The sequence below is a fragment of the Alligator mississippiensis genome, chromosome 1 (assembly GCF_030867095.1).
Source record: "Alligator mississippiensis isolate rAllMis1 chromosome 1, rAllMis1, whole genome shotgun sequence".
NCBI classification, from domain to species: domain Eukaryota; kingdom Metazoa; phylum Chordata; order Crocodylia; family Alligatoridae; genus Alligator; species Alligator mississippiensis.
In genome coordinates this window covers 135933433-135954101 of record NC_081824.1, presented here as the reverse complement: position 1 = coordinate 135954101, position 20669 = coordinate 135933433, and the positions used below count along the sequence as shown (strand labels likewise).

At 39.7% G+C, this 20669-nt stretch overlaps 1 protein-coding gene across 6 annotated transcripts in view; it reads right to left on the bottom strand.

Moving 5' to 3' along the window:
- Positions 1-931: 931 nt before the first annotated feature.
- ZDHHC14 (zinc finger DHHC-type palmitoyltransferase 14) overlaps positions 932-20669 on the bottom strand; it is a 187298-nt gene continuing 167560 nt past the window's right edge. For 4 of the 6 annotated variants that reach the window (XM_019479818.2, XM_006262239.4, XM_006262238.4 and 1 more), the window contains 3 exons: positions 19616-19725; positions 15453-15555; positions 932-2188 (listed from right to left, as the gene is read on the bottom strand). In XM_019479818.2, coding sequence (XP_019335363.1) covers positions 1787-2188; positions 15453-15555; positions 19616-19725 — 615 coding nt within the window. In that variant the 3' untranslated portion in view covers positions 932-1786. The remainder of the gene's footprint in view (positions 2189-15452; positions 15556-19615; positions 19726-20669) is intronic. The other 2 variants (XM_006262241.4, XM_006262240.4) reach the window with 1 other exon arrangement.

The window sequence follows — 20669 nt, the reverse complement described above, 5'->3', positions numbered from 1 at the left end:
TAACTTTCTGTGGAGTCCAGGAACCAGTTGACGGTTTTAGAAGGCAACTTTTGATGTCTTATATATATGTATATATGTACACCTAGATGAAATATAACCATTTAGAAAAAAAGTTACAACAATTTCACCAAAGTTAGAAGACCCTTGACATTTAAAATAGCCTAGATAACAGTTTTACAAAAGGCTTATTTGTTTTTCTTAAAGAATGACAGTTTTTAACCTGATGTCAGTAAACAACCATGTCACTGATGCAACTGAGTCATGCTTGATCTGTCAATGAATCATTTTACATAATAGCAATTTGCAATTAAATAATATCTTGAATTTCCTGGAAAACACTACTTATTTTGTTCTGAGAAAATAAAAATCCAAAATCTGAAAAGCATGTTAAATACAGTAAATTACAACAGTTTGGTTTTCTTAGCTTAGGCACACGGCTCTCTTCAATTATTCATGAGGGGAAGACCTTCTTTAAACCATAAAATTTAAGTTCTCCTAAACTCAAATTACAGTACAGCAGTTTCGTAGTATAAATCTTTCTGTTTTAAATAATGGATGAAGAAGTAGGACCAATTGGCAGCTACCATACATTACTTCTCATTTTGCGTCACCTCACAGACATTTCTTTTTTTCCTCCCCCAAGCCTATTATCCTGCACTTAACTGGATAAGAGAGCAGGATTATAGGCGCAAGGTAGATTTTAGCAATGTTGTTTCTGAACACAGATTTACTGTAGAAATACTGTGTCACACATATACAGCTAATGCAAAACCATGCATAATATTAAAATAAAACAAATCATAAACAGATTCTATAGCTCCTGTATTATTATGCAAATGCATCCAAATGTAAACAACCTCTTTGCAGACTAAGTCATCCAAACATATTTTCCCCCCCTAGGAAACTGTGTAAGGATAACTGTACACGTATCCAAAGAAATAGAGTTGTCCTTTTATTGGATGTCCACAGGTAATCTTATCACATTAGGGAATGGAAAAATCCGTGGTATGGCACAACACAATACCTTATTCTAAACACTTAAAACAGAAGGTTAAATGATATGTAACATGTTAAAATCAGTAGCCCTCCATATTCCAGGCACCACTGATTAATTTATAATAAAGTTTAATAAACTGAAAAAATAATATTGTCCGTTAGTTTTGTTCGTTGCACTGTCTTTAAATGAAACAGCACTCGAACCTCACAAATAAAAAAGCAGCACTTTCTTTTAATACCAACACCACTGTAACACATACTGTAGCGTGGCATGCAAATCCACATCTGCAGTCTTTTTTTGTATTAACAAATGGAATGGTAATTTTCTATTTCAAATATTAATAGCATAACATGTAAGTGCAGATCATTCTGGCCACAGGAGTGGTAAGCCTTAACAAGTGTGTATTACAAGAGCATAAAACACAGAGCATGATACTTACATCCAATCTTTCTCGTTTATACTGTAACAAAGACTGTCATACAGGCAGAATTCCAAGTTGCAGGACCCCAATTTCCAGTAAGTAGGATTACTGACCATTTCTGTTTTTTATTTAAAAATAAAAGCAGTTGCCATCAAAACATACTCATTAACACCCTGGTCAAAATAAAACTCAAAAACCATAGCTCCATTGAAAAAATAACTTGTCCATCTAGTAGACTCCATTACATGGGAAAGTTTGCATTATTATAGGCATGTTAAAAAGTCTTACAGTGGTAGTAAAGTCTTTCATCTCGAGTAAACATTTGAACATTGCACCATTTTGTGGTGTCTGTAGTCAGTAAAAGTGGGTCAAACTGAACTAAGCTTCACAAGACCACGTACTGAGTCTTCATGCAATGAGTCTTGGCTGGCTAGGCTCAGGACATGCATGGTATGGCTGTGTGTAATAGGGCTTCCTGTTGGCAACATACCAGGAGGTGATGGTGCTTCCTCAGGAGTAAGGAACTGATGACCTTCGTGCTCCTCCTTTAATGGTAGCATGTCTGTCAAACCTGTTTCTGAGGTGAGATTTGGCATGGAGGATGGTGGTGTCGGCTGCCCTAGGGTCAGCGTGGCACAAGGAGCACTGATAGTGGTCTTCCCTGGTAAAGGTAGTTCTTCGCTAGTTATGCTGGGCTCACTCTGTAGTAATGGTGTGGCAGCAGCCTGCAAAACGAATTTAGTGCTCTGAATGCACTGATCTTGGTCACACTGTAGAATGGAAGAGTCAAAACCATACATGGGACAAACAGAAAGAGGGAGGATATGGACAAAAGATATGGAAGAGAATGGGATGTGAGGAAAAAGAAGAATTCATTAGTATCATTCCAGGGTTAGCCAATGGAAAAAATATTCCATGCTGACAAAAAAAAAAGCATGCATAATTAAGTCAGCTAATTCTTGGGATAAATGCCAGAGTAAATTCTGACAATTATTTATCTACAGTATGCAAGGGTCAAGTACCCTTGGTTACTTCTGAGTAGTACTTTGTAAGCAAGTTTGACTTATAGATGTTTGATTTTATTTTTTCTTGAAAAAAAATCTTTGAACTCCTGGCTGATTGATTTCCTGGGTGGTTCACTGCACAGAGAAAAAAGTGGCAACTCAAAATATCACTAACACTAAAGAGTATTTAAAAACAGGATGATGGACAACTTTTAAAGCTGTTCTTTTTTTTTTTTTTTTCTTCCATAGGACAGATAAAGTCAAAGAAATCTGGAAAAGGCCTGAAGTCACAAGGCAAATACCTCTGTGGCTAGGGACAAGGTTACACTAAGTGTTCAGGTTTAAGTAATCAGAAACTGGTTTAAACCTGTAACAGAACAGAAGCTCAGTGCACGTAAACCAGTTTCAAAATGGCTGAAACTGGTTCAAGATAAACCTGGCTGAATGCAGCATCAGACTTAACTGATTTGGGTCAAACCAGTTTATGAAACTTTTGTACCAGGCCCCTTTCTGTTTCAAGTTCAATCAGAATCCCTTAGCATCCCAGCATGCTTTTCAGCCCTGCGCTGTGCTCCACTGTCTGCTCCAGAGAGCATGGCTGACCCCACCCCTCCACTCCCTAGCTATAACAGTGAGGGCTAACCTGCAAAAACTGAATCAATTCAGCCTCAGGCTTTCTGACTGTCTGTACTTAGCCTGTGAGTTCAAGAACACAAGACTCTCATCACATTCTTTTTTTAATTTTATTTTGAAGTCTTCATGGAACTTGCGAACTGTTATGCTGTAGGAGCTTGCTTAGGCCAAATATCCTTTTGAACATGGGCCTACTTCCATATAAACAGGGCTGGCAATTAGTCTCCTTTCCCAAGATCTTGTTTTTTGGGCTGTTTCTGAAATGTTCTTCAGGCAAAGGCATGTACATGGCATGGGAGCATGATCGTGTGGACTGGACTTGAGAGAAAAGTTCACTTCCATGGCTTTTTTTTCTGCTCTTTGTTTGTTTAATTTTGACAGCATAGAGGACCAACATGTAGCTATACTAATTTATGGCAAGCATCCCAGATTTTTATAACAGAATGGGCCAAATTCAGTTGCAGAGTATTTTAATTAAGCCAGAAGTTACACCAGGGATAAGTCTTACATACTATCCATTGCAAGAACAGCACAGTCAAAATTATCATTCACTACCTAAGGTGACAAAAGTTATAGCCTGAAATGCTGAAATACATCCAGCTACCTATAACTGAAATAAGCTCCATGACAGACTTTTTGCAACATACTAAAATAGCTGTTTCCAAATAGTAACCACTTAAAATTGACTGCAGATATGTTTTAATTCTAGACTTGGTGCTTATGCTTCATCTGTAGGGCTACTTCCAAATTCAGATCCTTTAACACTGGCTAGTGTGCCTGACTTGCTAGAAGCAAGGCTTCCAGGACACCAGATATTTATTTATTGATATCTGGTTCCCGTCTGTCTTTTTTCAATATTGTTTGATTCCTCTGACATACAGTATATTGCTGTTATTCCCTTCTGTTGAATATGATGCAAGCTTTACAATGTGTTCTATCATCAATCCAAAACTTGAAAGCAAAAGATAAATCTATAGTTATGGCAGTGTGACAGATACCTGTTCATGCAATGTAGGCATTTCATGAATTCAGTTTTACTTATAATGTAAAATTATTTTTAAAACAGTTTGATTGGGCTTTAATTTCCATTAATAATTGAATTATTCTAAAACAAAGATAATAGTGCAGCAGAAACTAATCCAATAAACGATTACATTCTCTCACATACAACATGCACCTTTCCCCTGAAAATCAACCCCCCACAAAATTGGGGTGCATGAATTGAGTTGGGAAGCTGATTTTCTGCCTAGTGTTGTGAACACTCCAATTTGATTCTTGCTCCACAGTACAGTGACTCTGGTATTACGGTTCAGGCAGTTGAGGGAGTCAACTAATGGCTCATTGGTCTCCACTCTACAGGTGTTAATGACCACCCATCTGTCTTATGGTCTTGAGATTCCACCAATCGAGTCAACTTCCTAAGTACAATATTGTCATCTTCTAGCTGCTCCTGGTCTCTCTATTTCCACAGCCTCTTTAGTTCAAGAGTCTTTAGCTCTTAAGCACAGATTCTTCAGCTATTTTCAAAATCATATATCTACCTATGGAGACCAGTCTTCAGCAGCAGCTAGGGATTCAGCTTTAGTTAAGCAGGAAATGGACAGTAAGTCAGCTGAAGATTAGGCCGTCTACTCTATACAACCATAACCTTGGGGTGAAAAAAATCTTCATTTTGCCTTTCAAAATAAAGGTGCATATTATATTTGGGTTGTGTTGTGTGCAAGAAAATACAGTAAATCTCCTTGCCCATGCCCCAGATAAAAAGTAAAACAAAAATTTAAATCCTTTCCATTACTTCTCATTCCTACACATGTATAAAGTTTGGGATTTCAGCTAGGTTCAGAAATGGATGTGCCAAATTACTATATTTACTTGAATAGAAGACAGGTGTCCCCCACCTCCAAAGAGCATGGGGGGAAAGGCCCCTCATCTTATATTCACATGCAAGGAAACCTCATTAAATATGTTGTCTATCATTAAACTGCTGCCAACAGCAGCATGTGCTCAGTAATGGAAAACACCTGCAAAATTAATTAAACGCAGCCAACGCTGAGCATAACTGTAATACACATGGTCTATATTAAGCACATGTGCTGATGGGAACCTACCAAAAAGTAAGTTATTACAGTCCATCAGAATAGGTGTATGGTAACACCCCCTAAGCACAGCCCCCCTCAGTGGCAACCCTTTTCAAGTCATAGTGAGCCACTACACTGCATACATTTCAACTTCCTCTTCACTCCCACAGCTGAGCTAGGCCTTTCTTTCCTCTTGTCAATGATTCCTGTTTCTTCACCCACCTTAAATGTCTGGCAAACATCACCAAATGCAGTCCTAAACAGTTCACCCCAAGTCCCCCTGTCACATCCTCTCTCAACCTGTCACATGCGATTAGTGTGGCCCCCCCCCTCTATGAGGTGAAGCTGGATCAGGTTGCCCTGTGCCTCATCTGCATATAATTTTTTGGAGGATCCCAGGATTTGTGACACGAATACCTGGTTCCAGTCAGGACTTGGAAGCTAATTAGCATATGGATCCTTTTGGGGGGAAGTGAGGTTATCTGGAGTACAAACACATACACACACACACACACACACACATATACTGAGAAGTGCTGAGCTGCAAGGTCACCATAGCTTGAAATGCTTTTGACTCTGTTGGGGGCCTGTCCCATGAACTATATGGCCTTTTGACTTTAGCCTAATATCAAGGATAGTTTGTACTATATATAAAGTAGGTACAAAAGTGCTTCTTAAGTGTGTTTTCAGAGTACTGGTGCTAAAACTTGCAGCATTTTCATAAAAGGTAAAATGCATCAATTCTGGATGAACTAAGGATGCTTATACATGTGCAAGGGGAGGCAAGGGGGAAGCATACAATTACAGTGGCTCTAAGAGCATCATGTGTATTAGCATCCCCATGCTGAAAAATGGCAGCAGGGGTGCTTTAACTAAAGCTCGTCAAATGAACTTTAGTGAAAGTGCCCCACTGCCATGTTTCCGCACAGGGACGCTAATATACCTGATGCTGGAGTCTGCTGGAGCACAATAATTACCACACTTCAGCATACTTGATTAATCTATTCTGCTCTGATGTGCTGTAATCATAGTGTGTCAAAGCAGCCTCAATGCATGTGTATAAGGACCCCAAGTTTAAGTGTACTATATGCAAATTGCTACAGGCATGTTTATTTCAAGATTAGTTTCAAATTTGCCCCTCACTTCCATGTGCTCAGGTAGAGGAGGGTCTGACAGTAAGGAGAGGGGAAAAAGGCTGCAGGGGGAAGAAGCTGTAGGGGGAGAGGGCAAGAGGGTTCCCAGGCCCTCCAGTTTTATTTTCCCCTGCTGTAGCAATACAAAATAGAAAAGATGAGGGACATATTTCATAATCCAAATCGTGTTCCAGCCTGACCAGATGTGAGGAGTTTAAAATTTCTGAGAGCTACTCCTTGCAAGAGTTCCTTCCTAATATTATAGTTCTAAGAGAATTGGACAGTGTCTCTAAGTAGTTAAGCATTTGGATGTTTTTCCAAATTGAAAAGCTTAGTATTTGGAAGTTTCATTGCTCATATACTATTTCTCTCGCCCCTCAGCCCACCTTATGAAGTATATGCTTTAATCTTGGGATAATGGTTTTACTTATAAATAAACATACTAAGTAAATCTAATCCTTATAAAAATGAATGGGGTGATGCATGTTGCACTTTTAAGTGCCCCCTTGACTTTTTTTTTTAATTAACCAACAATCAAATTACTCCAATAAATTAAAATACGGAAGCAATTATAATTAGGAAAATCCTGAATCAGCTGGTGCTTGCAATACAGCAGTTTCCCAACATCCCAGTGAGGTTTATGGTCCCACTGTGCTAGGCTTGGTGTGAACTCACTGGATGGCAAAGCTCTCTTCTCCGAACAACGCATGACAGGACAACACTTTCAGCCACTCAGTTTCTCCCACCAGAAAGCAAAATGACCCCACAAAAGTTGCACCAAAATAAGCAGCAGAGTGATTATTTAATCAAAGTATAAAAATTTAGGGTAAAAATTTAAAAAGTGCCCAAGTGTCTCAATGCTTTTCAAAAGGATTTAAAACACTTTTGAAACTGTTACCCATGTATAGTGTATGCACTCATATATGCATGTTTCAGAAAGATGTGTACGCTGACTTTCCATCATACAATTTACCATCACACAATCCTCACATTCAGCTTCTACAAGATGAAGAGCACTCTGGCCCCAAACAAGCAAAGCACTTAAGTACATAAGCACTCCCATATGACTTCAAAGGGATTACTCACAAGCTTAACACTGAACACGTGCATAAGCGCTTCCTTGTATCAGGGCACAGTTGTCAGCACCTTGCAGGATCAAGCTGTTGATTGGCTATTCACTGTGAGTCCATTCCTAATCCATTGCTATTTATCCCTACTCAATTAAGCTAGTCCATGTGCCCTAAATCAACCTGAGGGGACATGCTTTACTAATAGGGTGACAGCATGCTTAGAACTTCAAAAGGGAAAACAAAGTCCATCATTTCTGAGAGATATTAACAAAATACTATACTCTGATATAGAACAAAGGAATGTCAACCACTGGAGAACACCTCTAGCAAACAGCTTTAGCATCTGATTTATTGCTTCAAGATTTATTTTCAAAGGCAAAGCACTGCTTGAAATGTTCCAGCACATGCAAATTTTAAAATAGTATGAAGATATTTTAATTTGGTTCATGTAATAGACTAGATTAAATATTTTTACTGAACTCTATTTTAGCTGGACCCCTGAAAGATAAAGCTCTATTAAATAGGATGCCTTACAGCTTTTTAGGGCCGTTGTGCCTGCAAGTACTCTCCATTGCGCTCTCTCTCACGCATTTCTCACCTTGCCTCTAACCCACTCCTTCAAACCATGCTTCCCTATTCTTTCAAGAACCACCTTGAAAGATGTTCCTTCCAACCAGCCTATACATGATAGCTTTCCTATTTGGGGAGGATTTGAAAACAGCATCTTACTTTTAAGTTTTCATCATTCTGCGTATGATGAACAGTGATAAACAAGGCAACTTCTTATGTAAAGAAGCCATAGCCAGTAAAGAGCCTTCTCCAATTAAGCTATCAAGTCTTGGAACTTATTAGGTTTTAAATTTGGTTTGAGAATGGATGATAGCAGATTTATTTTATAAGTAGATGTATTAAATATATCTCTCACAGTGTACAGGATTTTTACACAAGTATGGCAGTCTTCAAATTGTGACATGCACAAAGCTAATCAAGAGATTTGTCTATAAATACAGGTATAATTGGGCAGTGGTGGCAGTGGGCAGCTGTTTTTACACAACTCCCCACGCCCTCTCCCAGTCAGTGCACCCAAAGCTGGTACCCTGGTGAACCCCTCAGTTAGGTTACTGTCTAGAGAGAGAATTCCACAATGTTCTTTAATTACATGATGCATTGATGCACATGAACAGTACAGGTAAGAATTTAACAGTAAACATCCTCAAAATTATTAGTTACACTGAATTTTTCAATAGCAAAGTTTTAGATGCACACACACACAAAGAAACAATGGAACCAAACCAAAAAACAAGACACCACAACCTATTATACAAGTTTATGCCTTGGCTTCTTTTTCCTCTAGGTCCTGTTGCCTGATTTATTTGCTAAATATAATCCCCCCCCCTTAGTGGTGGAATAGCATATTCTGGGCCAAGGAAGTGATGAATCAAGTGCTAGTAAGAGTGCAAGTTCAACTATATACATAGCGAGAAGTTTAACCATTTTGATATTTATTTGCACACCAGTAGGCACAAACTAAATGCAAATTAGACAAAACATAAAAATGAAAATACCACACTTTATTTTGCAAATTATGGATACAAAGAACTCTATGGAAACAGACCTTTAAAATGTTCTAAAGGGGTTTTTTAATCCCACACAAAACATACATATTAAACAGAGCTCTTGTACAGGTTAATATAGCTCTTACATTCCTAAAACCACCACCAGAGATTCTATTGTTTTGAATATGAAATTAACTTAATGTTTAGAAAATTTTAGACAGCAATGGTATTTTTTAAGAAAACTTTACAGTTCTTAAAGTATCAAATAGAAAGTTGAACAAAATGGTCTAATCATCCGCATGTAAAATACAAACAAACAATAATAAATGGCCCGAGGTGGTCTGACTGTACTGAACAACAGTAGTACAACCTACAGGGATGATTCTGGAGTGCCAAGATAGCTGGACACAACCCATGTATGACAGACAGAGGTATACAACTGTAGATCAATGTTTAAAATGCTAGCAAGTTACTTTTTAAATGAGAAAGGACCCCAATTCTGATTGAGACTTTTGGGTATTAACATAATTGAATTATTTACTACTAATTACAATAACGAAAAGAATAAAAAGCAAAGGAGAAAATACATTTCAGGACAGTGAGAATGCACATTTCCCAGATCAATTCAGATGCTAGAAATACAAGAGGACATTCATGAAGGAATTAACCTATACCTCTAATGGATAATAAACAGCTTTATATGTCTGAAAATCATTCCTAGGTTTGTGGAGGGGCAATTTTATGATCCAGAAAAGAGACTACAGCCTATTTATGAAAGGCGGGATATGGAGAAGTGGAAATAATAAGGAAGCTTGGCACTGGTAAGCGTAAACTACAAAGGCAGTAAGGAACAGACGCCTAGAAAGCAATGGTGCTCCACCTCAAAAAGCAGATTTTATGGAAGTTAAGAAAAGCAGCAACCACGAAGGAAAGGGTGGCACACTATTAAAATCTGATAAAGTGAACTTGGGTTGATGAAAACTTGTGCTCCATATATCTTATTTATGAAGACTATAAAGGAGCATATCTACCCTGCCTTCTGATTATTAAAATCTACCAGTTGGTAAGTTGGTCGAGAATTGCAAGAGATCCCATAGCAAACACACGAAACTAAAATTCTCTTCTTATATAGAAAAATGTACAGAATAAAGTATTCATTCTTGCCTTATAATGGACTGCTCAAAACAGATAAAAATACCTTGTGTGTAAATCCTATACAAATAACCAATTAAAGGCTTGTGAGCAAAAGATAAATATAAAAATGCAGAATGAGTTAAAGGTAGCTACAATGGATAAGGGGAAATAAGAGTTTTAACAGATCTATAAGAAAAAGCAACTAAAGAGGAAGCAGGAATAAGTGAAGAAATGCTTCCATAATGGCTAAGTTACCTGCTTAAAAATCTCTCTCAAAAATAATGAAACCATGGGTCTAACAAAGAAAAAATATATACATAACAGTGCTTGCACATTGGAAGGATGGTAAAGCACGTAAACAAAGAACACAGTAGGTGCAATTTTAAGATTTGATCATGTGATGGAATGTTTCACAAAGCTTGAGCAGCAAAATGACTACATATGCATTTAAACATAAAAGGCATGCCACAGATTGTAAACAGCCTGGACTACAAATAAAGACAGTGATAAGAAGTAATATATTGTACTGGAAAGAGGCGTCCGGCAGGTTATCACTGAGGTTAGTGTTTGGTTTAGTTATATTAAAAATATTCACTGATGATCTTGAAGATGGAGGGAAAATAATACCATATTAAGTTTACAATGATACTGAACTAGAAGACATAAAAAATGAAGGGGAAAGATGTAAAAGTAAACACCCTAAGAAGATTTAAAGATGAGGGCTGCAATTAAAAAAACAACTAGATTCTGCTTGGGAGCATACAAGCCAGTGGGGAAGACGTTCTCAAATAGTCAATTGGTAAAGAAATAATGCAGAAAGAGATGTAGAGGTGATGCTGAAAAGACAACTAGATGAGTAATTAATGCATAATGGCAGAAAAAGCCCAATGAGACTGTGTTGCAAATACAGAAGTCTTGCATGATGGCACAGCATAAGAAAGTGATAGCTGTTCTTTACATGGCTTTGCTGAGACAGAATCTGAAATTCTGCAACTTATTCTAGGACCTTCAACAGGAAGATGAAAAAAAATCAGAGGAATAAAATTACCAGAAGGTTGTCAATTTTGATGGAGTTTGGAAAGGTTTATACCCCAATCCTGCAAAGACTTACTTATGGGCTTAACTTCTGGCACTAATGATTGTCCTACTGACTTCAGTGGGACTACTCTGACAGCATACAGACAAAAATATGCATATCTCTTTGCAGAATCAAGATACCAGAGAGCACAGTGTGTGGATGAAGTGAATCATAAAAATTACCCACAAGTATTCAAGGATAGTGAGAAATGTCTGAGACTAGTTAATGGATTAACTAGAATTAATGCCACAGGATTAAGAAATAAATTAGATCTTGGGACAATGATAATCAATAGAATAAGGAATAGAATCTGAAGGAAGGTAGCATTAAAACCTGTCGCAAGGCATTTCAGGTTTCTGCTCTGGACTTTCCTCAACTTAACACACACAGTTCTTCTAGCATAGTGCAATGATCCATGGTTGGATGGAAGTCTGCTTAGCTCTCTTCTGAACAGTCTGTAGATGCAGGGTTAGTGTCAATGCACATGGTCAAGTCCCAGAGGTTGGTTTTGTCTGTACTTTCTAACACAATATCCTCAGCCTAAGCTTTGTCCTTAAGTTTCTGCACGTTTCTCCAGGCCCACCTCTGCCTTTGCTCCCTAAAGAGCAACTTTCTCAGAATTAGGATACAGCCACATCTGTGGTGGAATCTACCAAAGGTGTTGCCTTCAGATGATCTGTCTGTTGTACAGCCTCTGCCAGTGAGGACAACTAGTGCTAACAATTAAAATTGTACCCTCCCAGGCAGACTTTTCATGTGCTGCTCTAACATCAGTATTTCTAATTCTGTTAATGCTTGGGTTTTGGACTTGAGCCAATGAGTTGTCTAACCTGTGAAGGTTAACACATGCACAACTGAATTCGTAGAGTATGGTCAACCTCAAAATCCCTACTTGTATTTTCTCCTCCAAGACCTTCAAATCATTAATAGTTAAATAGGCCCTTTAGTTTTTTCCAGCCAAATGCATACAATTCAGCTCAATTTGTATTATCTTATTCAGATGGGCTGCACTAACCTATCCTTGTGGTAAGTTCTCATCAGTATGTTTCCCAATATGGGCCATGTGTTTTATAGTCATGCTCAGCGTTGGTTGCATTTAATCAACTTCATGGTTGGTTACCGTTTTGTTTATAAGCTGAATATGAGCCAACACTGTGCCCTTGTTGCAAAGAAGGCTAACAGCATACTGGGCTACATTAGTAGGAGTTCTGCCAGTAGATCTAAGGAATTGATTACTCCCCTCTATTTGGCACTGGTGAAGATATAAATGGAGTACTGTGTCCAGTTTTGGGTCCCCCAGTACATAAGGGATGTGGACAAATTGAAGAGAGCCCAGTTGAAGGCAACGAAAATGGTTAGAGGACTGGAGAGCATGAGGAGAGGCTGAAGAAACTGTGCTTATTTAGTTTGGAGAAGAGAAGAGTACGGGAGGATTTAGTAACAGCCGTCAGCTACCTGAAGGGTGGTTACAAAGAGGATGGTGCTAGACTGTTCTCAGTGGTGGAAGATAATAAAACAAGAAACATTGGTCTCAAGTTGCATCAAGGGAAGATGGGATTAGATATTAGGAAAAACTCTGACGAGGAGGGTAGCGAAACACTGAAACAGGCTATTCAGAGAGGTTGAAGGATCTCCATCCCTGGAGGTTAAGACCTGTGTAGATAAAACCTTGGCTGGGAAGATGTAATTGATGATACTCCTGCTTTGAGTAAGGGGTTGGACTAGATGACTTCTTAAGGTACTTCCCAATCCTAATTTTTTATGATTCTATGATACTGAACAGCATCTGCTTCCTGCTCAAGCATGATCAGGTAGGAGGTCTGAGTCATCTGCAGTGTCAAGATCAATCCAGGGACTTACTAGTAGCTTGTGTAAAGGAATTTGTTTCTGGGAGAAAAACAAGACTTACCAGATGATTTAAAACCTGGAAAGGGGCCATCAGAATCTTAACTGGAAATAAACAGGGTTTTAAGGTGACCAAAAGGGAGAGTTGTGCTAATTAGAAAGGGATTGGAAAAACTGATCACTGAAAGCAGGGGCAAATAAGTACACAGCTAGCAACAAGGCTACCTTGAGGTGACAGGAGGAGAAAGATCTACAGTGTGCAAGAGACCAAGATCTTACCTGCAAACAAGGAAAGATCATTTTTGAAGCTTGAAACTGGGGAGCAGGGAGCCTGAGGCCAGGAGTAGAAGTGATGGAAAGGGAAGAGACTACTATACCCTGTGTTTACAGCAGGGCTAATTAACTTAGGTGGAATGCTGTTCTAAAAATGAAACTTCATCTGGTAACTCACTCAGCTCTGAACTAGCCAACTGGAGTATCTATCCATACATGACACTGCATTGTGCTAGGTACCAACACTCAGAATCCTAAAGATGCATCTGTATGGAAAACATGACCTATTCAATTTTGTAAGTGTTCACTGTGAAATTATTTTCAGGATGGCCAGTTGCCTCAAAATGACTTTGCTCTCCTCTGTTATATTTCTTAATGCAAGTCTTTTCCATCTCAGTTTCAATGATGTTCATTCCAGCAGTACTGCATCTACTGATCTAATTTCAATACCTAAAGCCATGTTGCTGTAAGCCTCTAGATGCCACCCTCTTAGGCAGCAGCAATCACTGGCTTGACTGACAGTAACCATATATATTATGATCAACTTGGCAAAATCTACTGCTCTCTTAACTCCAGCAAAGCAGAAGAGGTCATTTTGTTGACAGGCTGAATTGCATTCGGTCATAAAGATCTAGTAAGTGATGAGCATTCCATTTTTATAAAACTTGTATGAGAGTATTGATTTCACCTGTATCAAAGTTCCTAGAGACACAAGCAGGGCTGCATTAGTCAATTTAACTGGGCATATGAGTTGAAACATACAGTATAGGCATATATAACCTGTTCTAAGAGAGCTTAATGCTGACAGCAAAGCCTAAAACACCCAGATGGACTGACACAATCAAAGAGAGCTGTTGTCATAGACTGTGTACTGTCCAGATAGCTCTCCCAAAGGGCTTCAGAGTGACTCTGCAGTAAGACTGTACTGTGGCTAACTCCTGCAATATAGTAAGAGGAAAGGAGATACTAAGATTACATGTGGAGTTTGTATAAATAGTCTTGAAAGATATCAGGCTATTTCAGGCTATTTTTAGGGGGTTAGTGAAGAGGGTTTGGAAAACCAAACCAAAACAAAATGCACCAGAACAAACCTGAACAAAACAAAACTATTTGCATAAACTTGCACTGATGGCTAGGATGGCCTGTCCATTCGTACCTGACAAAAAGTGTAAGATGAATGGTGTGTTTGCACTTCAGTCACATAGCTGTTTACTATTAAAATTTAAGAAAGGGGCTATCAACTTTAGAGAAACATAATTAAGGTTTACTGACAACCCCCCCCCCTTAAATCTTTGAGATAAGAACTGCAAACTTAATTCTAAAAGCTATATTAGAAACTTTACAAATGACAGTAACATTCGCACAACCGTGAAGGGGTGTGTCCTATCTTCAGTCAAAATGAGGACTGAAATTATATGAAGGAGGTTGTGGTGAATATTCATTCCATTCCTTTGGCAGGGGAGAGGATGTGCATGGGGTTCATCAATCTATGAAAACTTTAACACAGCATCAGAACCCACATACTGGAAAGACACGAGTTCTGAAACAGGCATCTCTGTAGGATGCTTGCCTTAAGAGAAGATCCCTCTCCTTGTAATTCTTTTTGGCACTGAAGTCATTTTTTTCTAATGTGAGGTCCACTGCCAGCACAGGGCACAGCAGGAGTTGGCACAGCTTCAAAAGATATTTTATCATTTTGAGTATGATACTGAGGTTGCCATGTTTTTCTCATTACAAGTTCAAAGTCCACCTCCCCACACCCAAACCCACTCATGTCTTGAACATCTCATCTGTTTCTATAAGTGCATCAATCAAGAAAAATCTGCACTGCATAGGCAAAGGAAGAAAATCATGTGCTGCTAAATGATAAAACTATTCTGAAAACCTGTTGAATCCAGATGCTGCCAAGAAAATTGACTATTCCAGTTGAAAACAAGGCAAGTGTCAATGGTACATGTCATAGTGACACTGTATATTCAGTATCAAATATATTCCAGGTATAGAAAAAATACTTTTTCTATTTTCCATGAGTAAAAACTATCAGTGCATAGAAGTAGATAAAACCTTCATTTCCTACTGCACAAAACTATTGCACTATAGCTAAAAATGAGTCATTCCACCTAGGGTGGCAGTGTATCCAGTTAGTTTTTACTTGATTAGTTCACATGAAAGTAGAGAAGGGAAACATTCACAGGGATCTTGATGAACAACACTATGGGATGATTCCTACCATGTTGCTTTGAGACTGTGTTGCCCCATACATTGTAATGCCATTTGATGGTGCTGCTAACTGTGGTGTATCTGGCTGTAAAAATCCTCTTCTGTCAATTAAGCTACAGAATTAAACAAAAAAAATTATTAGAAATATTCGTGATCAGTAACTCTACAGATACAGAAAAACATTTACAATACTTTAATACATTATCAATACTTTCAAATGTGTCCCATAGTTCAGATAAATGTTTAAAATTTATTTCATTTTATTTTTACTAACCAATCGTAAAAGAAAAGTTATTTATTTGCAATTGTTTCCCTCCATGTTGTTATAAGAGCTGACACTTCAGGGCTTTAGCCACGGCCTGTGTTTTAGCAGCTGAATAGCAAATTCAAGGACTTCTAAATACCCAAGAGGGGAAAAGACTGCAAGCTCCCACAGCCTACTGGGGTCTATTTTGAGGGCTCTCAGTGCTATTTATAGTCATCATGTAGATCACTCTCAAACAGCCTGAGTCATCCATTGTAGCCATCATCAAAATCATGTTCCTTGTGCATTTTACTACTTGAACCTGGCAGCAGGTGAATCTTAGGTTCCCTTTCAGAACAGTCTTGCTAACTGGTCTGTGGACTAATCTCTTCCTCTGGGTTCATCTCTATTTATAGACAGTAAAGATAAGTGGGGTACAGACAGGCAGAAAGTAGATCCAGAGAATTGTGGCACTGCGACCGGGGGACTTCCTGCATTTGAGGCTTCCAGCAAATAGGTAAATTGAAACAGAGTGTAAAAGGAGAAGAAGGGCATAGGAGATGAGCAGTGACAAGGTAAGCTTCATACCTGGACATTCAGTTTCAATGTTGGACTGTGTATGCTGGGGGTTGAGCTAAATGGCTAAGGGGTTCACAGTACAGTTAGCTAGTGGGTACGCATTTTAAGGCATCTTAAAGGTTGACCCTTAGTATAAGGTTAGGTAAATTTTAAATTATATTCTCTTGCTATTCAGCTTCTACATATCTTGCCTATTAGGCAAACCTTTCATAGGATAACTTTACCCTGAGAATTCAAGTGGTACTATACAAGTCAGGTGCCTGCTCCTCTTTTATTACATAACAAACTGATTTTACTATGTAGTAAACATATCATGTATCCCAATCCTAAAACATACTATTCTGCACGTGTCAGCTTTTTTCAATTCTAAAAGGAAACATTGTCTTATCATCTACTGTTTAACTACAGAAAGTGTGAAAAAAATACAGGTCATTCCTTCAAAGAATTTGTCCTGGGAGAAGGCAAGTGTCTGTATTATATTTAATTAGACTATTGTATATATTTAAACTGTAGACCAAACAGGATAATATCTTTCTCCAGGAACTGGTATTGTTCCTGTCACATCAGAAAATGACCAAAATGTTACAGTAATAGTACACATATTTTTTGTTTCCATTCCAGACATTTTTAACTAAGGCAGTGCAGTGGAAGTAAAGGTCTAGCCTTGGCCCCATGCACAAGAGGAGGTAGTGGCGAGGCTACCAGTCTGGTTCCTTACACTCAACAGTTGGGACACTCATCCAGGATGTGGAGGCCCAGGCTCAATTCTTACCTCTCCCCTGGGAGACTAGAACCCACTTAACTTCCCTCTCCCAGGAAAGTGCCCTAACCACTCTGCTTCAGAGTGTGCTGCTCTCAATTTCTCCTACTGAAGATATTCCACTTCAATAAAATAAATATTCACAAGAGCGGAGACTGGAAACCAAGTATTGTACCTCATAGAGGTGTATACCCTGTGGAGTCCTAAAAAACCTCAAAAAACAAAAAAATTGCATATTACTTTTACACATTTTTACTTGCAATCCTATTACCTAGTTTGCCACAGCATGTCTGACTGTGGTACAAGAAACAATAAAGCATTTGTTATATTTATAGACAGGTAAAATTGAACACAGAATTCCAGTTGCAGTAGTAGCAATTTTACAGTATCAGCATTAACACCAGTATCTTAAGGGGCTAAGCCAGTCACCCAGCAAGACAAATGAAGAGCTATTAACAGCACCCAGATGTATCAATCTCATCTTTTTTACTTTAACTACTAGGTCACTTTTCCCATGTTGCTAAAATATGAAGGCTATACTTGTACTTGTTTTGAACTGCAATTACTAGATACTGGAGTGATCACAGATCTCAAGTGATTTCTATCTTAAATTCCAGACCAGTCACTTGAGTGATGTCTTCAAAAGCACCAAGTGACCATAGAGCTAAATCCTATTGAAAATCAATTTAATTTGCTGTGCAGAAGTCATTTTGGTGCTTTTTAAGAGTCATCATTCTATTTCTAGTTATTTTATTCTTTATTTACAAAACCTAAAAAATTTTCAGTGTAGCGCAGCATTTTAGGAGAGATTGTGCACATGTGCACTATTTCTCCTCCTATTTCCAAAAACATTGTTATACCTCCCCTACAACTTACAAGCATATAGTATCCCTAACCCAACTACAGAAAATTGTTTACACATAAAACTAATATTTGGGAAGCATTTAGCAGACTTTAAATGCAATTTATCATTTGAAAGCCCCGGGCACAATTTAGCATCTGAAAGCCTAGAAACACATGACTAGCTCATCTGTTGCCAACCACTAATGCTGTATGCACCAATGTTGGAAAAATCACTTTGCAAGGTGTTTCATAGACACTTGTGAAGATTGTTTTTGTCCTGAAAAAAAAAAAAGCTTACAATCTAAAGACCCAAAATTCAGGGGAAGGTGAGAAGGAAAAAAAGAATTCACAAGAAATGATGATATTGCTCTGCTTTCTGCAGATAATTAAATATACTCAGATTTCTGTACTATCAACTATTGCTACACTGAACATTCTGAGAAAACCCAAATGAGTTTTAGTTTCACATATATTTTGAAACTTTTTCCAGATCTGATCATGGACTCACAAAACAAAAAGCTTGTCAACTCGTTTCTGTCCTAATAAGAAAGATTTTGCCAAAGCTATGAACATATGATAATGAAGCCCTGCCCAGTTTAGGTTGACTAAACTTGAAGAAGTCAGACATCAGAAGTCAGACATTCGTAAATCAATAGTGGTGTGGTCTCTTGTGCGCTAAATATTAGGGCTGTGCAAAGCTTCAGTAGCCAATTCGATTCGGAGATTCAGCTCGATTCGGGGGCTGAATCTCCGAATCCAAAGATCCATTTAGAAGGTCTGAATCGAATCAGAAGCCTCCTAGCTGGACCCGGGTCCCGTGCTAGTAAGTAGGGGGTGGAGGGCTGGAGGAGGGTGGGGGGACCATGGGAGGATGCCCCCCCAGCCCCATTCCCTCCCCCAATTCCCTAAGTCCCTCCCCCCCTCCCCGAGTGCCCTCCATCCACAGGCCACTCCCCCAGGCACCCCCATGGCTGCCCTGCCTGGCCCCAGCGTCCTGGCACTTAAAAAAAACCAAACAAACAAACAAAAAAAGAAGCAGCCCCGCACTTAATGGCTGCAGCAGCGATGATTGGGGCCTCTGGGGGCTGGTGGCAGAGGCCCCCACGCAGCGCTGGGCAGTGGGGGGGCAGTAGGGATTGCCCCCGTCCCAGGCCTGGCACCCATGCAGCAGCTGTCGCATCACACAGCTGTAGCATCTCGAAGCTGGGGCAGCTTCAGCAGTCACCTGGAGTGCGGTAGCGCTCAGCCCGAGCAGCCCCAGCTCCTGGACAGTGTGCAGAGCCCCAAAGCATCCTGCTGAGCCGTGCTGCACCCTCGCAATGTGACAGTGGCTGCACAGGTGGTCAGGCAGGGGGAGGCAGTGCCTGCTGCCCCCTGGGGGGGCTCTGCCACGAGCCTCCAATCGCTGCTGCTACAGTCAGTGAGTGTGGGGCTTTTTTCTTTTTTTTTTATTAAAATGCTGGGACGCTGGGGCCAGGTGGGGCAGCCATGGGAGTGGGGTTGGGGAAGCAGGTGGGGGAGTGGGGCCCCGCTCAACACCACCATGCCCCCGCCCCCACCAACACTGCTACCAGCACCTGTTCGATTCAGAGGAGATTCAGTGGTCGAATCTCCGAATCAGAATCAGCCAAATCAAATCAGGACAGCGATTCGAATCACTGCCCCTCCCAATCAGCTGAATCCAAAGCCAAATTGAATACCTGCCGCTTCGCACAGTCGTACTAAATATATTTTTCTTAATGCTTACCTTGGTGAGAGGGGCCCACATAGTGCAGCACAACAGTTAGTAAAGATGTTACCATAACTGTATGGGTTGTAGTTCTCTTTACCTCTTTTATTTGACCAAGATCCTTTAATCTGAAGAGAGAGGAAAAAAATGCATTGTATATTATGTCATTTATAAACTCATGAAGGACGTTATGGATAATCAAAGCAAAGTTTTACAATTTAGAACTAGAGGTAAGAAAACAAAAAGTGGTGTTTACATTAATGTAGAGGTTTTAAGTTATATGCTGAGTGGCTGCATGGGTTCTCCAGTATCTGGAATGTATGGCTCTGATCCTACAAAAATATATATGTGCAAATGTATATGGACTCCCTGCAGTCTCACAGGACTATGACAGAGTATGACAGGGGTTGGCAACCACTGAGTAACAGAGGGCCAAATAACACAGCTTGGCCATATGGAAGGCTGGAACACATAATTTATTATGGAGTTGATCTTCAACAGCAACATGACAATGGCTGGCTGCTTCACAAACCATGTGTACAAGGACCACTGGACTCACTCAAGCTCCTTGCAGTCTGTCAACAGTGGGGAAGATGTGCAGAGCACCCACCAGAGAAATCCCTGTCCCCTCCAAGCCCTTGGGAGAGACAGGTCTCCAGCCCTGTAAACCCAAGGGGAGTTGGAGGCAGGCAGCCCTTGCTCATATTGACATAAGCAGGCCCCCTCTGCACTTCATACCGCAGCAAAATGTTCCTATTTGTAGAGTGCCCCTACCTACTTCAATTGAGCATGAACAGCCCCACACTGATCATTACCTCACTGCTCTGCTAGTTCATGTCTTATTTGGGATGCGTCCCAGTCTCTGCAGCTGGTCCCCAGCGAGTGGTACACCAAAGTCTGGGTCCGAACAGACTATGAGGAGCATTCCAAAGCATAGCATACTTCTGGATACATTCAAGAGCTGCACTAATCACATGTCCACTCTGTACCACATGCTGGCAACAGCTGCAGGAGCAGGGATTGGGACAGAAGCACCAACATGTGCCTAAACAGCCTGACACTTCGTGCAAAA